Genomic DNA, 25003 nt, shown 5'->3' with positions numbered 1-25003 from the left:
CCTTAATGCCTCAAGACAACTCTGACAGGCTTTAGAAAGTGTCACAAGAACACTGTGTTACCAAGAAAGGTTTTATTCTTTTTGCCAGTAGCTTTGTTAATTGCACAAAAAAAACCCCAAAAACAACAACAAAAAAAAAAAAAAAAAGAAAAAAAAAAACAAACAAAAAAACCTGTTTTGCCATTTAAACATTTTCCACACATCCTATTCTGAATGACAAACGTTAATTAAAAACAAGGCAAGAAAATAAAAATTCACAACCTTAATGAACTATAGGATCTATCATTGAGGAAAAAGGAAGTTGCTTTTCTTACAAGCTTTTCACAAGTGTCACATTTTCTCTTTAAAAAGGAGGGAGTCAGAAGAAAGCAAATTGCTAAAACAAATCCTCATAAAAAGAAACTTTACAGAATTGTCAACGATATTAAGACAACATTGACTAGCTAGTTTTATTAGAGCATCTCTCAATCCACTGCTTCCCTCACTCCCCTCCCCCAAATCTCAGGCCTAGGAAACAGATTGAGGTCCATGTTCAGAGGCTACAGACATAAATACAAGAATCCTACTGAGACTGATAGCAATCTCAACAGGCATCTGGAACAGTCTGGTTTTCCCCATTTCCATCCCTCCTCCTCACTTCACAGCCACATAAGAGCTCTTGGTCTCCTTCTGCTCCTCCCTGGCACACCTGTGACTGTACAGCTGGCCAGGCAGCACCACAGCTACTCTACAGCCACTCTCACTGGACATCAGCCCAAAGCTGCAGTCAGACCTTCCCAGGACAAATTACAGTGTTGAATTAGCCTGTACCCACCACTCCCACAGAAATAATCATATTCATTCTGGGAAATGCAGTATTTCTGGAAAACAAACCCTGCAGTAGTGAGCTGCCTAGGGACCAGTTCTTGGAATTCACTATGAAACACCTGTCACAGGACTTGAGAGCTCCTTTTGCATTCTCACTGTATCCAGAGGCACCACAAAGTAACAGAGAAGAAGATCCTCCATTACCTTTGCGCAGACCCATTCACCTTCACTCTGGCCCAAAAGGGCAGGGAACACATAGGGGATGCTGCTGCACTGGCTCGGCACAGTTCACTCTAAATTGCGCTTGAGACAGTACCTCCCTCTTCCTCCCAAAAATTTTCCACTCTAAAATCTGTAGTCTCATCTCCTACCTGCAAACCCACAATTTCCCCCAGATGCCCTCAATGCATAATCCGTTTGAGTGATTTCCTTCCTGTGGCATGTTTAACCAAGGACTTCAGGTGCTAAACAGCGGAGATGTGGATGGGGAAGCGCAGTGTGTCAAAGCAGGTCAATGGCTGGTTATCCTGGGCACATTTCTGTGCCTTTTAACATGGATACCTACATGCAGGACGGCAGCGGCACTGTCAAAGGAACACGGATGTACGACTAGCATCGCTCACACACACTGACCAACGGGCAGTGAGGTCTGACAGCTCTTTTGCCAGGTGTTCACCATAGGACATAAGTAATGCAGAACACAGCATGAGCCCAAAAAGAACAGAGATCACAGGAGGTGAAATACTCAAAGTAACATTTAGAGCATGAGGCATTAGATGTTGTGATTCAAAATGAGTATCTGATACTCTGTTTCTTAACAAGGTGCCCCTGAACCATACGCATACACTGCACAAAGCGGGATTGGGAAGAAATTCTAATCCAGGGGAAATTTCCTTACACAGCCATTAAGTTCCTAGGAATAAAAAAAAAAAAAAAAAAAAAAAAGAAAAAAGAGTGGGAAGAGCAGACCTTAGGGATTTAAAGGAACTCAGCCTAATTTGAATCTGTTCCTTTTCCTTTCAGAATCCCAGCCCAAGGAAGGAAGGAGACTGTGCCACCAAGAAGTGATTTTGGCCAAAAGTTTCTCACTTGGTATTTTTCTAACTCTAAAATCTAAAATGCAAGAACACTTTTAAAAGGCTGAGAATTTAAAAAACAAACAAACAAACGAAAAAAACCCCACCCTGCACATTTTGAGAGACAGGCATCCTTTGGACTCTTGGTTGCTCTGCTATCAACACTGAGAGCATCTCTGATCTCTAGCCTTGGCATCTGTGCAGTTCATGTCACCCATTTCTAAACTAAAGCTCAGCAGTGGTCTTTCCCTCCCCCATTTTAGTTACTGTTCTTTCTAGAAGTTGGTATCTGTCCACAAGCAAAGTCACAGTTTCAGGGAAAAGGCTCATGCTGTGCTACTTTGTACCCAGAGCAGGAACACTAAGAACATGTATGGAAAATCTGACATGTATAAAGATCACTAGTCAGTACACAAAAGTATCCCTATGAGGTAGGTAATCATCACCCACCTTTACAGATGGGCAATCAGGCTGAGAGATGTAACAACCATGCAAAGGCCAGAGACCGTGGAAAGGAGCTCAGGATTCTTAACCTCTTGGATCATTCTTCTCGCCCCTTTCAGACTCATCACTCTGCTTATGACAGTGCTATAATCCAAGACACCTTTGTAATTAGGGACTACAAGGGTTAAAAAAAAAAAGCAAGAAGTAGCAGAACATAAGCTAAGGCCATGAGCAAGTAAAATCTCTAGCCCAGTTTTCGGCTCTGTGCTTCTCCTGCAGTTTTCTATGCAAACATGTTGCTCTCCAATCTGTCTTGGATGGGCTGTGATTAGCCTTTTAGGAGGCTCATTGACACTGGCATTCTCCCATTTTCAGTACCATTTGTGTTCCCTAAGCTATAGCTGTCTGTACAGGGGAAGACATGGATTCAATGTGTTGTCTTTAACAGTACAGGAATTCCTCCATTAAGGTGCAGGGGAGGTGGAAGTTTAAAAAGAATAGAATCATGACAGTGTTGCATGCAACCTCCATTACCCTCTGGAACTGCCCTTCTCCTCCACGGGAGGTGCTCTGTTCTCTAACAGTGCCAATTAACAGGAATGCTCCTCACCTTACTTGGGACCAAGGACTTGAGTGATATTCACAGGCAGATGGGGTGTTTGTCATCTGTCTCCTTGATGCAGAGAGTCCAACATACACATTATTTCACAGCAAAGGAGAAAAGGGGTTGTTAGAAACAGCATCTTGGACAAGCAAAAAAAAAAGGAGAAAAATAAAAGCAGCCAAGCAGCGGGTTTCTGGGAGAGTTGCCTCAGAGCTTCTGAACAATTGCCGCTGTTCCGTCCCATGACTATCAGTGCATGGCATGGACTTTTCTAATTAGACTGCAACAATCCGAGCCCCCTCCTCCCCACCTCCTGCCACAGGGGAAGGCTCACCGCAGCAGCTGCCTTGGTGGCAGGTCTCAAAGTCTGTGTATAAAAGGAAATGGAAAGACAGAGATGGACTGGTCCAGAGTTAAAACCCAGTATCATAATAATATTAATCAATAATCATCGTATGAACAGTAAGAAGGGTGCAGCCTAATGGATGTAGGCCCTGTAGACTGCAGACATGTCGTTGTCAGATTGGTCCAATGCTTTTGCTCGTTTATAGACCTAGAGAACAGAAATCAGAAAAGGATCAGAGCCTGCACTTAAGTGAAGCCTTTCCCCAGCAGAAAAATTCCCTTGTTGGCCACTGCAATCAGAGAACTGCACAGTATGTCAAGTAATCAGAGCAGTGCAGATCAGAATGATTCTGATCTGCAGGTCTTGTTGAGGCCATCTGTGTTTCCTGATGTGACATTCTAAGGGCTTCTACAATCAAAACAAATCCAATGTCACCCTAGTCAAAATATATTTCAATCACTGTTTCTTTGTATTAGAGATTATGTAATTCTTAGATTTGCATCTCTTGTGGACAAATTGCTCTGCTGAATAGATGAAGAACACATGTCTGAACACTGGACAACTCTTACCTCGTTGGCAGCAGCTGCCATGGGAGTTGGGTGGTTGACAGAATCGCCCAGTGCAATAGCTAATCTAAGATCCTTCTGTATGTATTTCAGGTAGAAATCAGGTTTAAAGTTTCCTTGTAAGATATCTGTTGAGAGGAATGCATGCAAAAAGTAAGCATAACAAAAGTAAGCCAAGCCCATGTTGCAAAGGGCTGAAATTCAATACCCATCTCCCTTTCCCTTGCTGATCACTACTTTTAGCTCTCCTGTTTCTCTATTCTCTATCTACACTATGATGTCAATAGCGACATCATCTGGTTGCAGGAGATGATGTCACTATTGCCCACTGACAAAGTGACCTCAGATTTCTAAGCAGCTTACCCTCCATTTCACCTGCTACCCTGCCCCAATGAAATCCTAACTCAAGCACTAGGCAGTCCTAATTCATATTCTCAGTAGCCCTGGCTATGAAGGGGAAGGAATGGAACTCAGATCTGCATCTCCAAAATGCTTAAAATAACCATAATCCCAAGCTGATGAAGATGGGACACTTATTTCTCCCTTTCTGCCACTAGCTGAAATGCTGCTAGGTTGTAACAAATGCCCTATAATAAAACAATATAAGAGAACTTTACTTTGGCACTTCTGGTCCAGGAAGATGCTGGCAAGTTGTCCCTGATTGAGGATATCCAGAAGGGTCTGCTGGGACTGGCCAGTCACTTGAGCCAAAGTCAGTCCTTCTGCTATTGTTGCCATGAAGCTGCCTTGGACCATGTTCACAATCAGCATCATCTTGGCAGCATTCCCTACCTCACCTGGGAGTGAAAAACATCATTGAGATTCCTCCAGAAGAGAAACAGCAGCCCTGCTCCCCCAGCCCACATAGCAGTAACACCACTAGACTCTTTGCATCAAGCACTCAGTAGCTTCCCCTGAAAGATTTCAGAAAAAGTTCTCATTTTTCAAGCACTCAAAGGAAGGGAGAAATCGTAACAAAATATGATTTAAAACCAAAAGCATCACAGATCCTCTAAAGTGAGACAGTATTCAAAAAAGAAACCTTAGCCTGCAGGCTCTGAAACTGGCCAAGTTCCAGAGGAGCAGGCCAATTTCCCACATTGCCCAAGGAGACAAGAAACAAATCACATATCCGCCTCAGACCCCTTGCTGGAAGGAACTAAGAAACTGCTGTATTTCAATTACCTAGGAAAAAAGAGGTCTTCCCCATGGCTTGGAAACAGCTGCTGCAGTCCTCATATAAACCCCTGTCACCAGCTGCCAGGATCACAAGCATCCCATCATTAGAGAGCTGCTGGTTTCCTGAGACTGGTGCTTCCAGAAAGCGACCACCCCGGGACACTATCACCTGGAAAAGAACATCTCTGTTTAGCTGTGCATGGACAGCAGCAGGAACATCACTCAGAGCATTCCTGCCCCTGAGGACAGAATTTTAAAGCAGAACAAACAGCTCTAACATATAACCAGGAGAGGAAAGCACTAACACGTGATGCACTGTATCCTATAAAGGATACTTAAGACCAAAAGTTGCCCTCACACTCCAGCAAGACCTTCCTGCACCCATCACTATTGTGCATGTTTTAAACAGCTGAACTGACATGCTTTAGCCATGGCACCCTGTACTGGCCAAGGGACCAGTGCTGAAGGTGTACATGTGGTGTGGGAGTATCAGAAGATTGACCGCTGGGGTATTTTCCCCCTTCTCCCCAGAGAGGAAAGGCATTTGACAGATCTCTTCAGCCAGAGGTTTACTAATACGTATGATTTTTATTCTCCAAACTGATGCTACACACTACTGCATCACCAACACATCTGATACCACAGCAGAAGTAATCAGAACACTTCTACAGAAATCCTCTCTATTATATTTCTACAGAATGAAACATGAGGGCATTCTTTCTTCCCAGAACATCTTAACTAAGGAGGTTATGCATTCTATCAATTTAACTACATTTATTAATCCAGACAGGACTTTACCATCCAGTTTGCGACAGAATACCAATCTGGCTATAAATACCTCTTAAGAGATCAAAATTTGTCTGTCTGTTTACACTTGATGCCAGCTAACAGACCTGCCAAATCTACAGGTTTGCTGGTATCACCAGGGAACATCTCATCCAACTCTGTTTGCTGGTCAAGATTTGACACATTATTTTGTCTAATTTGCCTGGAACTTGAGAGTCTCCCAAAAGAAGCCCAACAGGTAATAAACCGCCTGAAGCAACACGAACTGCTTCTGAATCACAGGTGTTAAGAGGCTCAGTTCAGTGATTACCTGGGCCAGCTCTGTGACTGTGTCTGCATCCACGGTGGACATATCCACATAACACTTCCCCGGGCGAATCCCCTGCAACACTCCACTCGGACCAAGCACCAGCTGTGGAGAACAGAAGAGCGGTAAAGCAATAGGGTGTCTGCAGAGAAACCCCAATCCTGCAGGACAGGAGGCCAGGTGAGCCTGGCACTGCAGTGGCAGACCACCAGAGGGGAATCAGAACCTGTCCTCAAAGGGTTGGTTTTTAAAAAGTATGATTTTTGTTTGGACGTTTATTTTTACACAGCTGCACTATTCAGCATCTACAATTACCCAGGCTGCTGTGGTTAGCAGGAATCAGAACTGGCATTCAGTGACTGCATCCCATAGTCTAACCAGCGGAGGTAAAATAAGAGCTAATCCTTACATCCTTTGCTGCTTTTGGATCTGAAACGCAGGCAAAGGTGATGTCACATGTGGAGACAACTTCAGCAGGGGTTCTTCCCAGCCGTGCACCCTCCTGGATGAACAAATCACACTGTAAAAGGCACAAATCCAAAGGTAAGAAAAATTAAGTACAGAGCAAATGGGTTCTTTGCATTTTGCTGAAACAAACCTCACTGCTGGACACAACTCTGAAACAGTCAGGCACGTTAATTACACAGCAACTTGGTCGTCTTCCCTTGCTTTGTCCACACACACATACAGAACTTTTCTGAAACTCCAGGTGAAGAACTTTGAAAGAAAACACTTAGGTGAAACGATAAGAATGTTGTGGGTTTGGGAAGAGATATTAAGGAAAAAAATTGGAAAAAGAACAGAGAAAAAGGTGTTACTGGACACTAAACAGGAATATGCACAGCTGAGACTGATGTGTTTCAGCAGCCTGCTGCTTCAAATCTTAGCTCATTCTTACCTTATCCTCTCATACCAGTCATGTTTTGCTATTAAAAAAAGATAAATCTTTTAAACCCTTTTAACTAAGTAACTACAGGGCCCTTCCTGCTTCGATATTGCACAGCATCATCCGAGTACATCTCCCCCAGATACCTACTTTTCCTCCTCCACTACAAAGAGTAACACTGTTGAGAATGTGAGCGCAATATAAGCTCCATCTTCGCTTTGAATGCCCCCATAAAACCCTTCTCATCCTGGTCTGTTGACACAGCAGGTTTCCAACAGAACCCTTGTTACTGCAAAAATGGATGTAGACAAAGCTGTGGTTGAGCAGTACATCTTACCACACCTCTCCTGGGATAACTCCCCCCCATACCTGGCCTTTTTGGCGTAACACTGGATATTCACATCAGCAGTATTTCCAGAGACATATCACATCCCAATTCCCAACTCATATACAAGGGTTTAATTTTTCTGACAACTCTCTGCTCTCGTACAAAATGGCAGTGGGGTGGGACTGGTAATGTAAAGTGACCACACGAGAACAGCCCACAACTGCATCTGGTCACAAGTGCCCACTGACAAGCACCTAGGAAACAGGAACAGAAAAAGGTAGCAAGTGCATCCTTGTGTTTCTTTGGCATCCTCTCCCAGGCACCACCGACAGATGACCTCAGGCCTCCCTAAGCTACAGGGGGAACTGCATGCTTAAGAAAGGTTCAGGCACATGCCTACCTTCTCAGCAGTCCGGTTCCAGACAGTGACAGTGTGACCCATCTTCAGCAAGTTGGAGACAATGCCACTTCCCATCAGGCCAAGGCCCAGAAATCCTATCCTGAGGGGTAGAGATAAACGTGAATGCAAGAGAAAGCAGTAGGTGTTCATCTCTCATGGTGCTGAATATAATGAAGAGTAAACTCTGGAGCATCATCAGCAAAAAAAAAAAATAATCCCCAAACATGTTCCAGTGCAGCCAAAGCTAGAATGGGCAGATACTGAGCTTTAAAATCAAGCTGGGATTTATTTTGCTTACCAAGCATCCCTAACAATTTCCTGGAGAAAGTCTTCACCCTAACTTCAGAAGATCACATAAATATTAAAGGTTTGAGTGGTCTGGGCTCTTTTTGGTTTTGGGGGGGGCTTGGTTCGTGGTTTTTTGTTTGTTTTATTAAAATTGCTGTTTGTGTGCTTTCTGTTGCCAGCCATTGCCTCACTGAAGTTAAAGGGAACATTTAGAGATCAGCAGGTGCTTCTCTAATTAATTTTCTGGTTTTAAAGTTGTCACACATACAATGCTTGTATATATAACTGAATGATACATTACAATATTTATTTTAATAAAGCCTAGCAAGGACTACTGGGGTAAGCATCATGCACAGACCCAAGATCTAGTCCCTGCTCTACAGCTGTGATTTCAAACAGGAAGAGAGGAAGTATTAGGCCAGTGCAGGTCACAATGAGTCCCAGACAGCAGCTGCCTTCCCCTCCTCCTCCACCCCCAAGCTGGAAAGAGTTTTGCTCCCCTCATTCGAGAAAAAGACAATGTGCCAACAAGTTCCATCCTTACAGTCACCTGCAGCAGGAATTCCTTTGCAGATATTGCTGCAAGGACCCTTTTATCCATCATGCAGCTTCCTGCAAAACCCACAGCTCTAGGAGAGATTTCAAAGCACTGAGCTACACGTCTGATGTAACTTCACAATGAAAGCTACGTGGCAATCCCCCAGTTACCTCAGCAGAATTAGCAGTTGCACTGTAGCTTTCACAAACCACCTTGTCCTTTCTCAGCTAGCCATGCTGCCTTTTCTTCAAGCAAACTAATTCAGACAGGGCAGAGCAAGTCACCACAGGCTCCCTATGCAGCCAAAACAAGGTCCACCTATTCTCAAGTCTCTAGACCAGCAGAGATACTCCTTTCCAAACCCACCTCTGAGCCACACTTTCCTGAGAGACTGTTTTACCTGAACAGCTTCATTGTTATTTTGGTTCCCCTGGAGTACTGGTGAGAACTGACATCCCATGAGAGCAGCCCAAACGGCAAACAGCAGGAGTGGCCTGAACTCAATTTGAACAGAGCGGAAGTTACAGAGTGAAACAGGAAGCTCAAGTTCGGCTTCTCTCACTCTATGAAGGAGAAAGGGGGTGTTTAAAAGAAACCAGAAAGCTCACGTGCTACACAGCAAAGGTCTTGTGATGGGAGAACGCACCTCCCTCTTCCTCTTGTCTTCTGCATGCCCAAGAGAGTGATTAAACAACCCCAGTCAACTGCAAGGCACTACCGGTGACAGATCCCCTTTTATCTTCCTACCTCATGTAACACTCAAGAATACTGCTGCTAACGCCCTGCAGTGGGACCTTGTGCATAGGGCAACTGTAGAAACACCCCAAATTGCAGATGTATCCAGGACACAATTTATTCTGAGTATTGTACTGTACAGTCCCCTTTGTTTTTAGCTGCCTCCCTCCCCTTTGCCCCTAGATCAGAGTTTCATACAAGGACAGAGGAGATGTGTAGTTGGAGGGAAATGTCAGGTTTATTCATTCGCAGTGACTGGCTGGACAGTGGCTGCATGTGTGAGCTGTGAAGGAGAGAAAGGGAAATGGCTGAAGTGTGTTGGAGATCTTACTTTTTGTCTGTAGGCGTGATGCTGCCATTGACTGCTGTGCTGTCTGCTGCCTGGATGGAGGTGGATCCTGTCTCCTGGGGGAGTGGGGTGGGGTGGAAAGAGGGGGAAAAAAATAATAAAAAAAATAGAATGCACAGCTCTGGAGGAACTGCAAGGCCTCACAACAATAGGGAAAATCCATCAAAACCAAGATTTGCCTTACCTCTTCACAAACCTTCAGCTTCTTTGTGATGGCTTGATAGCAGACAGCTGGCTGTATAGAGAAGACAAAGCATTCAGGAGAAGGACAGTGCTGACTTGCTCTGCTGAGCAAACAGACCATATCCTTGTTCCATAGGAACAGGCAGCCCACCCACCCACCACCATCTGCAAAGCAAGACAACTCTGGGGCTTCCCTGAAGGGGAAAAAATAAAACCAAAACCCTATTGCAACATATTAGGTCATCCTTTCCCACCCTGCCCCAGCAATTCAGCCTGTCTTCTAACAGAGGTCCTGCAAACTCCCTTCTGTAGGTCCTATGACAGGCTGCTCTGGAGACCCCAAAATGCAGGGCATCCCTGCTCCCACATTTAGCTCTCTGAATGGAGCAACCTCACATCTACGCTCACCATGTCTCTGCAGCAGTAGAAGCAAAACCTTCTGGTTAACACGAGAAGGCACGTGGCTTTCTACAAAGGCTGCTCCTTCCCATGCTGCTTACTGTGAGCTTGTCTAGATTAAAACTGTTAGCAGCTCTTAAGCCTTCTAACTCTGCCCAGATCCTCAGCGAGATATAAATCCTTTTACATTAAACTGATCTTTCCTTTTCCTCCTGATGTTCACTGCTGAATATAAAATCCTGCAAGGCTTCTGACTCTTGGGAGATAAATTTGCTATATCTTACAAAGAGCTTTTCTAGTTCTGGAAATTCTCCTGCAACATTCAGTGAGTTGACAAGCCCATCCAGATGAGGAAACTGACAGGACAGCCATCAAAAACAATCAAACAGCAGGATTCTCAAACAGAAAAACAGCTTTTCCTGCCCACCAATCTTCATTCTACAGACTTTATTACAATAGATCTGTCAAAACCTAGTGCTCCATGATCTTTAATTACTTAAAACTATTCACTGTACTCAATGCTAAATCACTCTAAACCTTAAGGCTGGAAAGTAATTGAACTACAAGATTGCAATCTAATTGCCACTAGCCCTCAAAAAACAGAATTCTGGAGCTCTTTACACATACTCCTTGTACTCAGCCCCAGCAAAGGGCAGGATGCCAAGCTAGACAGACCAGGAGCATGATCCTGTCTGTCAAATCCTCACCTTCTCTGTCTGGCTCAGCAGGAAGTGATGAAAGTGTGGATCACTGTCCTTCGCGGGCTACAAAGAGAGCAAGTACAGCCTCAGAAACATTCCCAGAAAGTCACTGAGCAACAACAGCACAATTCCCTTGCTCTCCCAAGCTGCATAAGAACAATAGCTTAAGGTGGAAAATATAAAATGTATCAACTGTCTGAAGCAGCCTGTTTCAATTAAGCAGTTTACACTGTGTTTCATTCTCAAAACCCAAGCCATTCAAACCAAATTCCTCATTTTTGGATATCTGTAGGAAAACCAGAGAAGTACATGAGCAAGAGTAATATGGGAGGAAGAAAATTCATATCCTGCTTCTTCCCCTCCTAGGGGAATGAAAACATTTATTTTTCACCTTTCAAGGAACTCCTTAGAACAGCAGTCTGGGAACTGGCTGGAGGTTACACATAGCAATGCCACATGCCAGGCAAACCCTACTAACAGCAACGAGGAGTACAGGCCCAGGTACTTCACCTCTCCAGTGAGCATCGTATACAGTAGCCTGGAGTCAGGCTGCTCTTACTCTGCTTTGCTGATCACTTATTTATGCGCAAAACTGACAGGTTTTCAAAGCTGCTTATGAAGAAAATCAAATGAAACCACCCCATATGAGAGTACCAAGTCAGGGAGACACTATCCACATTACCTCCAATTTGGGGAATTCAGTCCAAGAAATAGTTTTGAAACAAGAAGTGCAAAAGTAAGTACAGCAAGTTAAGTGTGAATCCCAGCATACTTCTGAACTGCCTGGGATATTGTCCAGCTATGTTCTGTGCAGAATGTTCTGACACAAGGAAGATAAGATCTTGCTGTTTTACAGCCACACACAAGGCTCTCAGAACCAAACTTGGTTCCTAGATCTTCTGTGTTGTAAAGCTTCTCACCTCACTGACACTTGGTGGCCATTTAAATCCAGCTACTGTTCCAGTCATCACTCTCTTCACTGTACTTGATTCTGGAATTGTGAGGTCCTGAGGAGACAGAAGGAGGATTAGAAAGAGATTACAACCTGGCTCAGGGGCTGGCCACAGCACGTTGATCATACGAGCACACATACAGAGTTCTGAAAGCACTACCAACGCCTTCCATTTCACGGGCCTTCCCATAGCATTCATTGTATTATCAACACAGGTGAGGTGAGGAAAATACGAACTGCCAATGAAGGAATTCAACACAGTTATGGCTTCTGGAGAGTCCATTCTTCATACCTAAGAGGAATCATTGCACTTGTGCGCTCATGCAATGAGCAGAGAAGCAAACGAACACACTTGATCCAGTATTTTCTTCTGGTGGAATGCAAAAAGCTTAGCAAATGGGTGAAGAACATCATTACAAGTAGAAGTCTAAACTCTTCTGATCCTGCCCTGTCACAAAAGAATAGCCTACCTGTTATCAGGAGAACCTTCAAAATAAAAGGCCAACAGCCACATGTGCTTAAGTCTGCAGAATCTGTGAAACAAACTGTATGTGGGCTGTCCCATCCACTCAACCGACCCTGGTTTGTAGTTCATGATAGTACTTAACACATTGAGGTTTTCACTGTTGAGCAGATTAAATTTTATCTTTTATTTCCCCAAGACATACAGGTTGAAATAGGTCACAGACATGCGCTATAGACACACAGGTCTTTATGTTACATGAAGAGAATGTGCAGGACTCCTGCACAGTATGTGCTGTCTTCCTGAAATGAGGGTGCAGAAATGGAATCCCATTATCTCCCCTCCAAAATTACTTCCTGAAAATGCAAAATATACCTTAATGTCCACACAGAAGCACAAGAGAAGAGCACTGTTTGTAAAAAAAGGTCAGAGTAAGACTCCTGGAGGTAATCCGGATCGATGCGACTGTCCAAGTGTTAGCAAGGACAACGTAGACATCAGACTGCAAACTTAAAAGTGTCTAGGCAGAGTCCTGCATACTAAAATTCTCTTAGACAGCACACTGCTGTTTCAATTGGTAAAGCAATTGAATGCCTTGATGCCTAAGAAGTTCTATTGGTCCTTTGAAAATATTCATATAAGCTTAAAAATAAGAGTATGTGGATGATCATCTATGGCTACAGAGTCTTTCTAGATAGGGCACACCTGGGCAACAACTAGATTCTTGAATTTTATGCATCCTTATTGCTTGGAAAGCCAGAATTTGGACTGTGATAGGGAAAAAAAAACCCAACTAAACAAATCCCAGCACTGTATTAATTCAGGACAACGACATTAATGTTTTCGACCCTAAGGGTAAAGAATGTGGGGAACTTATGAGAACCAGGCAAGAAGACAAGATTTTAAAATTTTTAAATTGTCATAGGCTGAAAAGCAGTATTAAGGTAGCACTGTTATATTTTCATGGCAATTTCTTTAATTGTCACTTCCCAGAAGCTATAAGGCTTACTTTCCTACCTTACCCTGCTTATTTTCCCTGTCTGTGGCCAGGCACTTATCACACAGCTGGCCACCCCTTTGTGGTAAGTTTAAAACCTCTCCACTGCCATGTGCCAGTAAAATAATGCCTACTACAACTCTCTCAAAGCACTCCGAAGGCCTGAGGTAGCTAACACAGTAAAACCTAGGCATACATTGTGTCAGCACAACCAGAATTCTCCCAGCCATTAGTTTTGATGGATTTTGGAATGAAGCTAGCTCAAAGACACAGCAGCACTTTGCAAGTGAAAAAAAAAGGCCCCATGGCTCATAGTAACAGAATTATGTGGAGACACAACATGCTCATAGGAAGACACTTAGAAAAGTTAAAGTTATGTCACCAGTGAAGCATTTTTCTGGATCAGTCAAGTCACAAGTTCAGTAATTATTAGTCAGAATTCACATATATGCATCCATTCCTCCTTTTCTCCAACTCCCCTCAGAAGCAGAAACTGATGGGCTCTGTTGTGCAGTCTGATTTCACAGACGCTGGCTCTAAAAAAGAGCCAGTATTTCCTTCAACTCCTTAGGAGTTGGACTAGATGATCCTTGTGTAGCCCTTCCAAACCAGGATATACTGTGACTCTATTCTATGATTCCTTCACAGCTAATATCCGAGATGATCAGCTTCATTTTATCACATCAAGAAAGAGTTTGCTGTTCAATCAGCAAAGGCAAATCCATTCATAGTTCTGGAGAGCCAAGACCACAATCTTGACTTGCATCCTGACGTGCACCGAAGGCAAAGACTGTGAAGCACAATGTGATCCCTCTGAAGCAGGTGAGCAAGCAGGCTGCTGCATGGTGTATCAGCTGAAGTCTCCCAGTCATCTTCAGGTGTAGTCTCTGATGGAGCATATGCCTCATAATAATCCACCAAAATAAATATCCATTTGGAAAAGGAAGATCTAGACCATAACCACGAGTTCCACAAAAAAAAAAGGCTAGAACTCTAGATGAGGGTAGACAAAGCATTGGTTGCTATCACTGCTGGTACAGCATCCAGAAGTATCAGGGAAGTAATGGGGATAAAATAATAATGCTCCAAGGTCAGACCTTTATAATGGAGGATGGAAACATACCCTGTAGCACAGAAGCTGAAATGAATACATTTAATTCTTCTGGTGGATTTCCCAGGCTACAAGTTTCTTCTTTAAGCTCTACCCCCTAAGAATACTTCAGCCTCTGTAAGTCCTGAGGGTGAAATGGACCAACTACCAATCACCTGATCATAGGAAACAGATGAGATGGGAGAAGTCAAGAATCAGATGAAGACCCATATCTCTTCACTAATCCTTACCACACAAACTGAACTCAAAGAATGGCAAGATGAAAAGTCTCATGATACAGCTTTCAAGGCCCTCTCAAAGACCCACTCACAGTAACTAATGGGTAAAAATCACAGGAAGAATCAACAATGTGCTTGCCAAAGGTATCAGGCAGTCAAATGTTCTAGGAGGAGCAATATGGAACAGTGTAAAAAAAAAAAGGGATACTGAACTGACTCTTCCTGCTGGCCTGTTAGTCAAGGTGCCAGTCAGCCCTCAAGTCCAGCTGCCAAGTCCACAGGCACTGGCGGACATGCACAACACAAACCTTCTCATCCTTGGGCGGACGCCCCCGCTTTCGGGGGCTCTGATCCTGGGCTCTTTTCAAGGGTGACTTTGATCCTCTCTCTGATGAGACAGAAGAGACCCTCTTTTTTCCTTCCCCTGTGCCCTTCTTCACCTTTCCTTCAGACAAACTGGCCTTGCGTTTCTCTTCACCAGCGGATTGCTTGCCTCTTTCTTCACTGGAATTACGCCGATTCTTCTCTTCAGTGGAGTTATGGGAAGACGCCTGAGAGATTACAGAATAGAAGATGGTAAGGAAAGAAGAGAAGAGATGGAATGATTTTCATGCAAAACCAAGGATGTGAAGGACCCTGTGCTGATTACTATCAAGCAAAACAACAGCACAGTGACTTGAAAACTAGATCTCTCTTAGTCCTTTGGAATCAGTGAGTGAAGTTCCTGGTTAGTTCTCCTGCAAAAACACATCAGTTTAAGCAAGCACGTAACAGAACAGGTCACCTGTAGACTTACTGGCAGTGTGCGCACTTCCAACACACTGAAAACAAGATTAGTAGATATCAAATTCTATTCCAAGACTTAAGACTGATTTACCACGAGCAAATCAATTAGCCACTTCAGTTGCTCCAGCAGTTTAACAAAACATTTTTCCCCACCAAACAAGATTAAATGAGGAAGAAGAGAGGATAAGAAATAAACCCGAAAACCAAAGGAAGGAAAACAAAACCACTCTCAACTTGCCAGAGGCAACAAACTTCTTTCACATAAAAACGCATCTAACCATTGTTCATGCCAAGACCTACTTTGATGCATACAGTGAAAAAGAACCCACTCACCTGGTCCTTGCCTTTGGTTTTTCTAAGAAACTCCTCTACAGCATCCACAGCTTGCTGGAAGCGCTTACCCTTATTAATCTTGATCATTTCCTCTTTGTGAGCGTGATAAGGCTTCAGCTGTTCCACTTTGATCCAAGCACTTGAAACAAAAAAAGAATTTAGTTATATTCTCCAAACAGCAGCTTTCACAATCATCCCACTTTCAGAAACACATAGATACACTTTCTTTCCCCAGAACCACTGATGACAGCAGCCCAAACTCGCTTGCTATCTTACAACCTCAGAGGTTGCTATTTCTGCATTCACTGAGAACTTTCTTCTGGCACTTTAACTTTGTTTCTTTTTAAGTTTTATCTCCTCTCATTCTAGCCGTGCCCCACTCTAAACATCAGTCATATTCTCTATCAGCAAGACAACTTTTGGATGTGATCACAGGCCATGTTTAGAACAATGGTAGCCCAGTGACTGCTCTTGTTTCACCAGGAGGAACACCCACACTCCCACACCTCCATGTGAAGTAGCCATGAATAACATGAATCTGCTCCAGGAGTTGTTGAAAGCAAAGTCTACATAACAATTCTCGGCCATCAATCCCTGGCTAAAATATACTGTGCACAAAAGTGTCTAAAAAGGTGTAGGAAAAAGTCCCTCAAAATTCTGCATTTCACAATAGGGCTGACCACAAACAAAATGAGTTGCAAAAGCCACATCTCATCGCTGAACATATCTCTGATGTACCCTGATACTCTGCATGAAAGCAATGTTCTTGTTTTTGAGGAAAAAGAACTGTTTTCTTCACTGTTGATATTTTAAGATAAACTGATTGGTACGGTAGCAGAGTATTAACCTGACTGGAGTCCTGTGAGGAAAATCAAATTATTTCCCTGTTTCCACTCCTGCTAAATACAAATTCTTGACGTTTACCAAATGGTTAAGTTGTCAAGTACAGGGTGGCAACTCCACTTTCCTTTAGGAAAACAAGCACTTCGACCACTCTTTTACTTCAGCTTAGGGGAATGTCTTTGCTTCCCTTGATGCCTGAATCCCTTATGACTTTCAGAGATTAAATCAACCTTTCTCCCTCTCCAGGTTCAAGCCTAGGCTTATCAGCCACACTGTTACAAAGCTATTTCCATCCTACCGAAAACAGAACTGTTTAAGTTTTAAAAACCTTTTCCTGAGCTAGGATGGCCACCACAGCTTCTTAGCACACAGAAAAAATGGGGCAATCAGATTTTCTCTCATCCCCAGACATCCCTATGTTACATTGACTAGCCACGATTACAGGTTTTAAGTATTCTCCAGTGCAGTCCTGCTCCTGCTAGAAGTGAAGTGATTTAATAGCTGCTGTTTCAGACACTGTAAGCGCCATGTCATACAGTTAAAGCAAACATGAAGGTGAAAATGGTAAATAATAATAATAGTAATATTTTGCATTAGCCACCCTTTGTAGTCAGGAATCAGCTTGCCTATAGTAAACAAAATTTTTGGGTCTCATTTGCAGAGAGGAGACCTCCTACTAGAACTGACTGGAAAATGCCAGCACTCTTTCCACAGAACCCAGTTTTCCTGCATGCAAAGCTGAATCCTTTCACTCACTTTACATCGTCTTCATAAGAACTGACATAATGTAATACAAGTCAAATCATTCCATTCCAGACTAGACTCAGGGAATCCCTCCCAGCTGCCCAGACATCACTGTGAAAGACAATTTAAAATTCCCTCCCACTGTAAAGCCTGCCTGTGTGACACACAGGGACAAACACCCCTAGATACCACACAGCATCAGCTCATGAGAAGCCTTTCATTACGTATAAAAAGGAAACAAAATTCTGGAGCACATTATAAAACAAAAAAGCGTGTTAAATGTTGCTGCAAGATTAAATTTCTAAACAAAAATAACTTCTTTCTTTCAAGGCATTCTCTTAGGTTTCTGCTCATCCTATCCCTCCTCACTGCACATGTTCACTGGTTTCCTTTCTCGTTCCTTTTCCTTTTGATCTGGAGAAAGCCTGAAGCGCAAAGCTTTTTGGTTCCATTCTTCGAAGGTGCATTTTGGTACTTGTGATCCACTAGGACAAAGAATTAGAAAGCTCAAACTAGTAAGTGAAAAACAATCTTAATTCTTGCCTCAATTAAAAATAAATTTTAAAAAAAAAAAAAAATCAGTCTTTTCCTTTCCAGTTTATTCTTTGTGCATCACCTACCTGGACAACCTCCTATAAGAGATGAATGTGTCTTTGGACATCAGATATCCATAAAGCAATTACATGCAGTGTTTCAAACACTTGAAAACAAAAGAACTTTTCACCAAACAAAATCATTCATGTTTATACACAAGATCTCAGTACCCTCAAGGCCAATGAAGGCCAATATTTAGATAAGAGACCTCAAGGATACTACACATAAAAGGAGCTACTATGTCTCTCCTGACTCAGCAATGAATCAATACCTGAGAAAAAACATTAGTGACATCTCTGAAGATGTCATATTTAAGATGAAATTGTGTTCATACCGCTGCACAGTCACCAGGTATCTGTACAGAATGGGCTACATGGAAAGTGAAAAGATCTAATGAAGATACCCATTAGCAATGGGTTTCTCTATTCATTTCTCCACGCTGTTCCTCATCCTCTCCAAAATATCACTCTTACAAAAACACTACACATGTAAATATGAACAAAATCAAGACTTAGAATAAGAAGAGGCAAGTATGACTGTGACCTGGAGCTGCACAGAAACAGTGATACAGAGATATCAGCACAGACATGGAGACATTAAAAACCTCATCGTTCCAGTCACTCTCTTCCTGTCTAAAGATACCAACTCCTAATGATAAACTGGAGAAATGAGATGGAGGAATACCCACCAATACTCCCTTTTTGCAAATCTTATAGTTAGGGCTGGAAAACAGTGGCACTGTATCTCCAAATTTCTATTACTTACAACAGTCCGGGGAAAAATTCATCACTTTAGACTGTAACACTTTAAATGCCCACACTAAATGCTAACACAACCAGTTCTGAAAGTCAAAAGAAAATTGCTTGATTATTTACAAGCCCAGTGTGTGAGCACACAAGACGAATTAAGATCGGTTTCCTTCTGTTAAAAGAAAATATCCCAACCTTCATCAGTAAAATAATTCAAATAACTGAACTCTGGAATTTTATATGTAAACTTCTAGAAAAAAAACCACAAAAAAACGACTAAATAAGAATAAAAGAGAGGTTATTTAGCAGAAGAAAACAAGAAGGAGGGCAATACTGAAAGAAATTAAGTATTATATTTTTCAAATTTGTGCAATAAAATACCTCCTCGGTAAGGGGCAGAAGTGTTTCCTGATGTCAGGACCAGAAAGAACATTTTAGAAGGACTACATCCTGAAATTTCTCTCTCCTTCAAAACCAGGGAGAAGAGTGGCAGAAGAAAAGGGTAGGTGTTTGCATCCCAAGAGGACATGGAGGATGGGAAGGCAACGAGTGCTGTGCTAAAAATCACTGCGCTTGATGGAAAAAGGCTGCGGATCACTACACTTATCTTGGATTGCAAGTTTCCTCCATTTTTGTCTTGATATATTAAGTCAGGAAGTGCCCCTTGACCTCACCACATTTAGTTTTGCACTGATGCTTCAAAAAGGTTGTGAGTTGGGGTGCTCCAACTTCCTGTTAAGACTTTGATATACGGACTTGCAAGTCCATTTGGTTGTAAGGGAATATATAAAGAGGGAGGAGGGTGGTAAGGGGAAGAGACACTCAGAAAAACAACTCCAAGGCAGACTAGAAACATCTCTTTACCAGTTTGGAGCACAAAGTAATAAAGAGACATTACATGAGTGTGTGCATCACAATTAAGGCAATTGCTTAGATCCAGACATGGATATTACATCCCTACTATGAATTTTGAGGTGGCTTTCACTGTGGTAAAGCACATGTGTATTTACTTCAGTTTAATCACAAGGAAAATCTGCTTCCATGGGTAGAGAACCCTTACCTTCCAGAAAAACTTTACTTTGAAAGTCACAGAAGCAACTAACACCACCAACATAACAAGCATATGGAGCACAGAGCTCAGCAGAAAATTTATCAATAGCCAGGACTTGGAGCACAGTCTGAATGCACTCATGCTCTCACTTGTGTGTCTTGGGCCAAAACTACTCACAGCCTTCCAGTTAATCTACTCTCCTAAGTCACTGAAGCACTGCACTGGGCCAGTACATCCCAGTATTCTATCTGCAGGAGAAGGAAAACACATTTCCTCTATGTTGTATCCTAAACTGGCAAGAATGTCACAAATAACCAAAACCGGTACACTACACAAAAACCACTACCAAACTCATCAGTATGTTTTTATTCACCCCTCTGCTCTGCTCACAAACATGCACCCCCATTTTTACTTCCAAACAGCTCACATTTTAAGCAAAATCATTTAAATTTCTCCTGATTTGGTTTGTTGATTATGTTCAAACATGAAGATTTTCTCAAGCAGCACACTGGTTAGAACACTACAGTTCTAACCAGCACAGCCTTTTGAAGTTCCAAGTCAGGACAGAAAAGGCACAGAAGCTTCTCTCTCTTCTGTCTATCAACATTATTTTAAAAGAAAAGGGGTGGCGTTTATTTCTATTTAATTTTCAGGTAGGGTATACCAGTCAAAGCAAGCAAATTTCTAATTCATGATTATCTAGCAGGAAATGATTAAATATCACAAGCTGGAGATGGGGGGAGGGGGTGACACTACAACAACCACACTACCTTACCGTGCCAGATGACTGGATTTGCCCCAGCCAGAGCTCTAGAATCCTGTAATAAATCCTGATTATTTTGCAGCTCTGAACTCTTCATTTGCAATCACGTTGTCAGTCTCAGCTACAGTACCCCAGACATTTGACCACTTTTCCCAAACTTGTCTTAATACAAAAAAAAAAAAAAATCTGTATTTGATTCAATAATGTGAAATACAAGAATCAAGAACAATCAGGACAGAAACAGTCTATCTCCTCAACTTTCAGAACTTACTAGCTCAAACAACCATGTTTAATAACATCACTAAAAAACCTTCTCTGCCCTCAAATCAACTTTCACCTGCCTCAAGTAACTAGAGATCCAAAAGTTCCCTTTTGCACACAGCATTCACTTCTACTCCATCCAGTTTAGACCTCAGTTCTTAATGGAAAAATATTTTTAAGTATGAAGCAAAAATAATCTAGTGGTCAAAAATAATTTCCTTAAAAACGTTCATTAAATGGTCTCAGTTCTTGTTACCTTTTTTTCCAAGAAGTAAAGGATTCTCTAGTCTTCCATAGATATTTGCAATTTCCTTCTTTATCACATGACTTAATGTGAAATAGCAGAAAATAAAGAGGAAAACTGAAAAATTAGCAAAATAATTTTCAGTTTCAGGCTTTTTTTGTTGTTTTTTTCTCCCTAGTTTGCAATTATTTAAGACAACTACGATTTTGTACACATTTGAACTCAATAAACTCTGCCTTGCAAAAAGGAAGTCTACAACAGTTTTGGCTTTCCTGTACTGTAAAGACTTCCCCAAGAACAGCAAGAATGTTTTTGGTTACCAGGTAGGACAGTATATTCTTTCACAAATGGCAATTATACAGTTAATTTTATTCCTCTGGCAGAAAAAAAAAAGCATACTTGGACCTGTACCTTTCTCATACATGGTTACATGCTAAAATCTAACCCAGTCACATCACATTTACTCCCCTAAAAATGGCAAGCTACCAAGGACTTGCCCTCACAGCAGCAACTCAAATCCTAACCCGACTATGTAAGTCTTTTCAGTCTTCATACACCCCCATGAGCAGCTGTAGCATGCAATAATAGTTGAATGTTTTTTTCTGTGTGGTTCAAAGATAATCCTTTAAGAAGTTACATTGCACTGTGTTAATAAATAGTTCTTCTACAAAAGATCCACTTAATAGTGTTTTCCCCTGATGAAAACAAGCAGGTACATACTGATCTTCTGTTCCAAAAAACTTCACAAAGAAGCACTTTTTTCCACGAGGTTTCTTCAGATCTTTAGGTGGATTAACAATCTGAAGGTGATTAGAAGTGAAAGTTAAAAAGCACATAATGATAGATTTATACTCTGTGATTTTACTGTCCTGTCTTACAGCTATTGCAGATTTTTTTTTTTTAATCTGACTAGGAAGAGAACTGGAATCTGCTATAAGTTTTTCAAGTAAATATGTAACTCAAGTATTTCCTTGGACATGGGAATGCTGCAGCAGAGTGAAAAAGTACCCAAACTGCATTCCGAGTGGGGTTTTCTACTCCCCAGCCCCAATAGATAAGCTGGCCACCTTTTGTAAAATTAAAGACAAAGGCACGAATAAAAGTTTGCTCCACTCACGTAACCTTTGAAATTTAAATTTAAACTTTGTCTTTACTCCCAGAATACATTGCTTATCAAGTTTAAAATATTAGTAAGGAGAAAAGCTGTCATTCAGTTACACAGATGACACCTGTAAAGGAATCTGGTGTTAACTTGATCCAGTAACCAAACTTTTATGATTGCCAGCCAAATTGACAAGCTTTTTCCCAGACTCATGCTGTTATCTCAGCATGCTTAGCCCTCACACTGACACCAAAAATGTAAGAAAGTTCTTTCAGAGAAGTAGAAATAATAGAAATGGCACATAAAATTCAATTATTTTTAATCTTTCACCAGAAAAAAAAACAGCTTAACCAAAAGAGAAAGTTTAACTACTCACTACCCCCAGAATTAGTACTCAAAAATCATAGCTCTAACAGTATCTTGAGAAGCCAGACTCCTAATTTCTATTATTAAACACAGTATAGTTAACCAACTTACTATGGAAGGAAAAAAAACCTTTCTGTCTTACAGAAAGTGACAGGGATTAAATAACTAAATCTGGGAAACACAATCAGTTCCAGAGCTCCAGAGCTGGCTCTCTGTCGCTTTTTATTCCATCTGAATTACCAGCTGTTAGTGACAGGTTGAACTTCTAGATCAAATAAGGCCTGGTTCAAAGTTTAGATTTGTGGGGTGTGTGATTAAAAAACAAATAAATAAGAAAACCAGCATTAATCAACAACTGAAATGCCTTCAGGCAAAGTTTTCCCTACACAGAAGGAAAATGCAAAAGCAAGCAAACAAATAAAAACCACCAAAAACAAAGAAAGCAACAATAAAAGCAAACAAACCTCACCTTTCCTGGCCATGGAGGATAACGACCCAGCTTCCCCCTAGATAAAAAAGAAAGTATTAGGCACTAGAACTAGACAAAAAACCTATTCCAGTATCTGCCTTTTCACATTATCTCACACTTTATATATTAGGAGAGTTACAACTTGCAGTCAAAACCTTCTGTGCAAGGCAGGACACAAGACTGACATATGCACCTAATGCAGGCTCTGAACAGTCTGACCTCGCTGCACTGTCAGAACTGAAGAAAAGAGCAGCAGCACAGCTGCTGCCTGCAACACACAAGAGTAACAGGAACTGTAGCACTCTAAGAGTGGAGATTCCTTCACAAGGAGCTGGATAAAAGCACTGATGCATGCAGTCAGAGCAAAGTTCAGGTTGGGAACGTCTATCCACCTGTCCAGAGCAGTCTGTGAGCAGAGCAGCCATCGACTCCCAGCTCAGAGAGCTGAGGTTCTGCGTTCTCACAGGATTCTCCCAGCAGGTGTTCCACTACCACCACAGTGACACGTGCTAAAGATATGAAGAGCCATTAAAAAAAGGCACAAAAGTTTCCTTCCTACATTTGCAAAGGTCTCCATTACGAAAACTAGACAACACTAGAAATACTTACAGAGAAGGAAGATACACCAGTCTTAGCCCTTAGCATGGCAGCTTTATCCTCATTTCACCCTTGTCACTAACTCAGGCTGCAGTGTTCACAAAACCTCGTCAATCATTGTCTTGCAAGAGACTGGCAAAGAACCTGTGGGGCCCTGACACAAAACCTCTCAGACAGTGGCACAGCAGCCCCTCAAGATGGACTCAGCAACCACAGGCAGGCAGGAACGCTGCCAGGAACTGTGATCATGTCTCACACACGCTTGTACCAAATGAGACATCCAGCAAACCCTTTCTGCTGCTGCTGTCTGATTGTTAAAGTTCCCTGTGACAGCTCCAGGGACAGCAGTCACTCCCCAAATTCTCATCTGAAAAAAGGAGATTTGCTAAAAGTAAGCAATCTTTACTTACTTTGCCATATAAATTAGACAACTTCCCAGCACTGCCAATTTTTCAGATGAGAAGCTGCAGTTGTCACAGCCTGGAGCAGGCACTTCTTTTTATCTGGGATATAAATACAGATGCATGCACTTGTGTGTTGGGAATTAACTACTTCTTGGAGCCCTGGCAGGACAACCTGGCCCATTCAGCACAGCAGAGCCACTTAATCATGGAATGCCCTCAGGTCTCCCAACCAGGAAACAAAAAGATCACAGATCTGACTGTCTGAGGGTAAGATCGGAGTGAAAAGGGGAAATGGCTTCCGGGGATTCCCACGGGGACACCCCAACCTACAAAGAAACGCTGTTTTCCAGGATATTGTTGTGTTGGTTCATTAAAGCACTGCCAAAAAACGGTGTCATGGCTCTCCCGAAACACCTCCTGACTAACCCCTGTTCCTTCTCGCCTCCCTTGGGAGGTGAGCCCGTGCTTCCGACCGAGCCTCGCAGCGCTCGCCCCTCCGTTCCGCTCCCCTCACCCTTCTATCCTACACAGCTTCCTTCCTCCATGCGACACCCCCGGCAGCCTTCGGCGCTGGCCCAGCCCAGTCCGGTGTTCCCGGGCCGCCTCCCGCCGCCCCCCTCACACCGCCCGCGGGACGGCGCCGGCGACACCCGGGGCCCCGCAGCGGCCCCACCGCTCTGCCCTGCCCAGCCCCGCCCTGTCCGCAGCCGCTCCCCGGAGTCCCCCACGGCGCCGGGCTGACGGCGCCCGGCGCGCCCGGCCCGACCCAGCTCCGGCCGCGCCGCTCTCCGGGCCGGGCACAGCCCCGTCGCCGCCCCGCCTGCGTCTCCTCCGCCGCCGCAGCCGCAGCCTCATTCCGCGAGAGGCGCTCAGCCCGCCACGCTCCGGCGCTCGCCCGCGGGCCCGCCCGGGGCGCGCCGCCACTCACCACACCAGGTCTCCGAGCCTCAGACTCACGGCCGCCATCTTACCGACACCGCCGGGCCGCGCGGGTGCTGCCGGGACCGGGGGCCGCGCCCATGGGGCGGGGCCGT

General features: G+C 43.1%; 1 protein-coding gene and 1 long non-coding RNA gene across 6 annotated transcripts; both read right to left on the bottom strand.

Moving 5' to 3' along the window:
* Positions 1 to 424: 424 nt before the first annotated feature.
* GLYR1 (glyoxylate reductase 1 homolog) lies at positions 425 to 25003 on the bottom strand. Of its 5 annotated transcripts, none has more exons than XM_027665805.1 (16): positions 24898 to 25003; positions 22969 to 23005; positions 21752 to 21831; positions 15783 to 15921; positions 14972 to 15214; positions 11843 to 11929; positions 10929 to 10985; positions 9824 to 9874; positions 9622 to 9695; positions 7730 to 7829; positions 6525 to 6635; positions 6119 to 6220; positions 5029 to 5191; positions 4461 to 4640; positions 3847 to 3971; positions 425 to 3484 (listed from the first exon to the last, which is right to left on the bottom strand). In XM_027665805.1, exons 1-16 carry the CDS (start codon positions 24933 to 24935, stop codon positions 3410 to 3412), a joined length of 1662 nt encoding a protein of 553 aa, XP_027521606.1. In that variant the 5' UTR covers positions 24936 to 25003; the 3' UTR covers positions 425 to 3409. The 5 variants fall into 5 exon arrangements, with proteins under 5 accessions (XP_027521606.1, XP_027521608.1, XP_027521611.1 ...); XM_027665807.1 differs by having other exon boundaries at positions 3057 to 3484; positions 6119 to 6217; XM_027665810.1 differs by lacking the exon at positions 14972 to 15214 and having other exon boundaries at positions 3057 to 3484.
* LOC113957932 lies at positions 12307 to 14965 on the bottom strand. The gene is made up of 3 exons (XR_003531330.1): positions 14253 to 14965; positions 13899 to 13900; positions 12307 to 12317 (listed from the first exon to the last, which is right to left on the bottom strand). It is a non-coding gene; the product is annotated as an uncharacterized LOC113957932 (long non-coding RNA).

The sequence above is a fragment of the Corapipo altera genome, unplaced genomic scaffold (genome assembly GCF_003945725.1).
Source record: "Corapipo altera isolate COAL_440 unplaced genomic scaffold, ASM394572v1 146, whole genome shotgun sequence".
Classification (NCBI taxonomy): Eukaryota; Metazoa; Chordata; class Aves; order Passeriformes; family Pipridae; genus Corapipo; species Corapipo altera.
This window is presented reverse-complemented; position numbering and strand designations above follow the sequence as displayed.

Coding starts and splice junctions, on each gene's coding strand:
- GLYR1 (XM_027665805.1), bottom strand. CDS start 24,935: ATGGCGGCCGTGAGTCTGAGGCTCGGAGACCTGGTGTG. Junction 9,875..10,928: donor TGCTGAGCCAGACAGAGAAG/GTGAGGATTTGA, acceptor TTCTCTATACAG/CCAGCTGTCTGCTATCAAGC. Junction 6,221..6,524: donor ATCCAAAAGCAGCAAAGGAT/GTAAGGATTAGC, acceptor TGTTCTCCACAG/CTGGTGCTTGGTCCGAGTGG.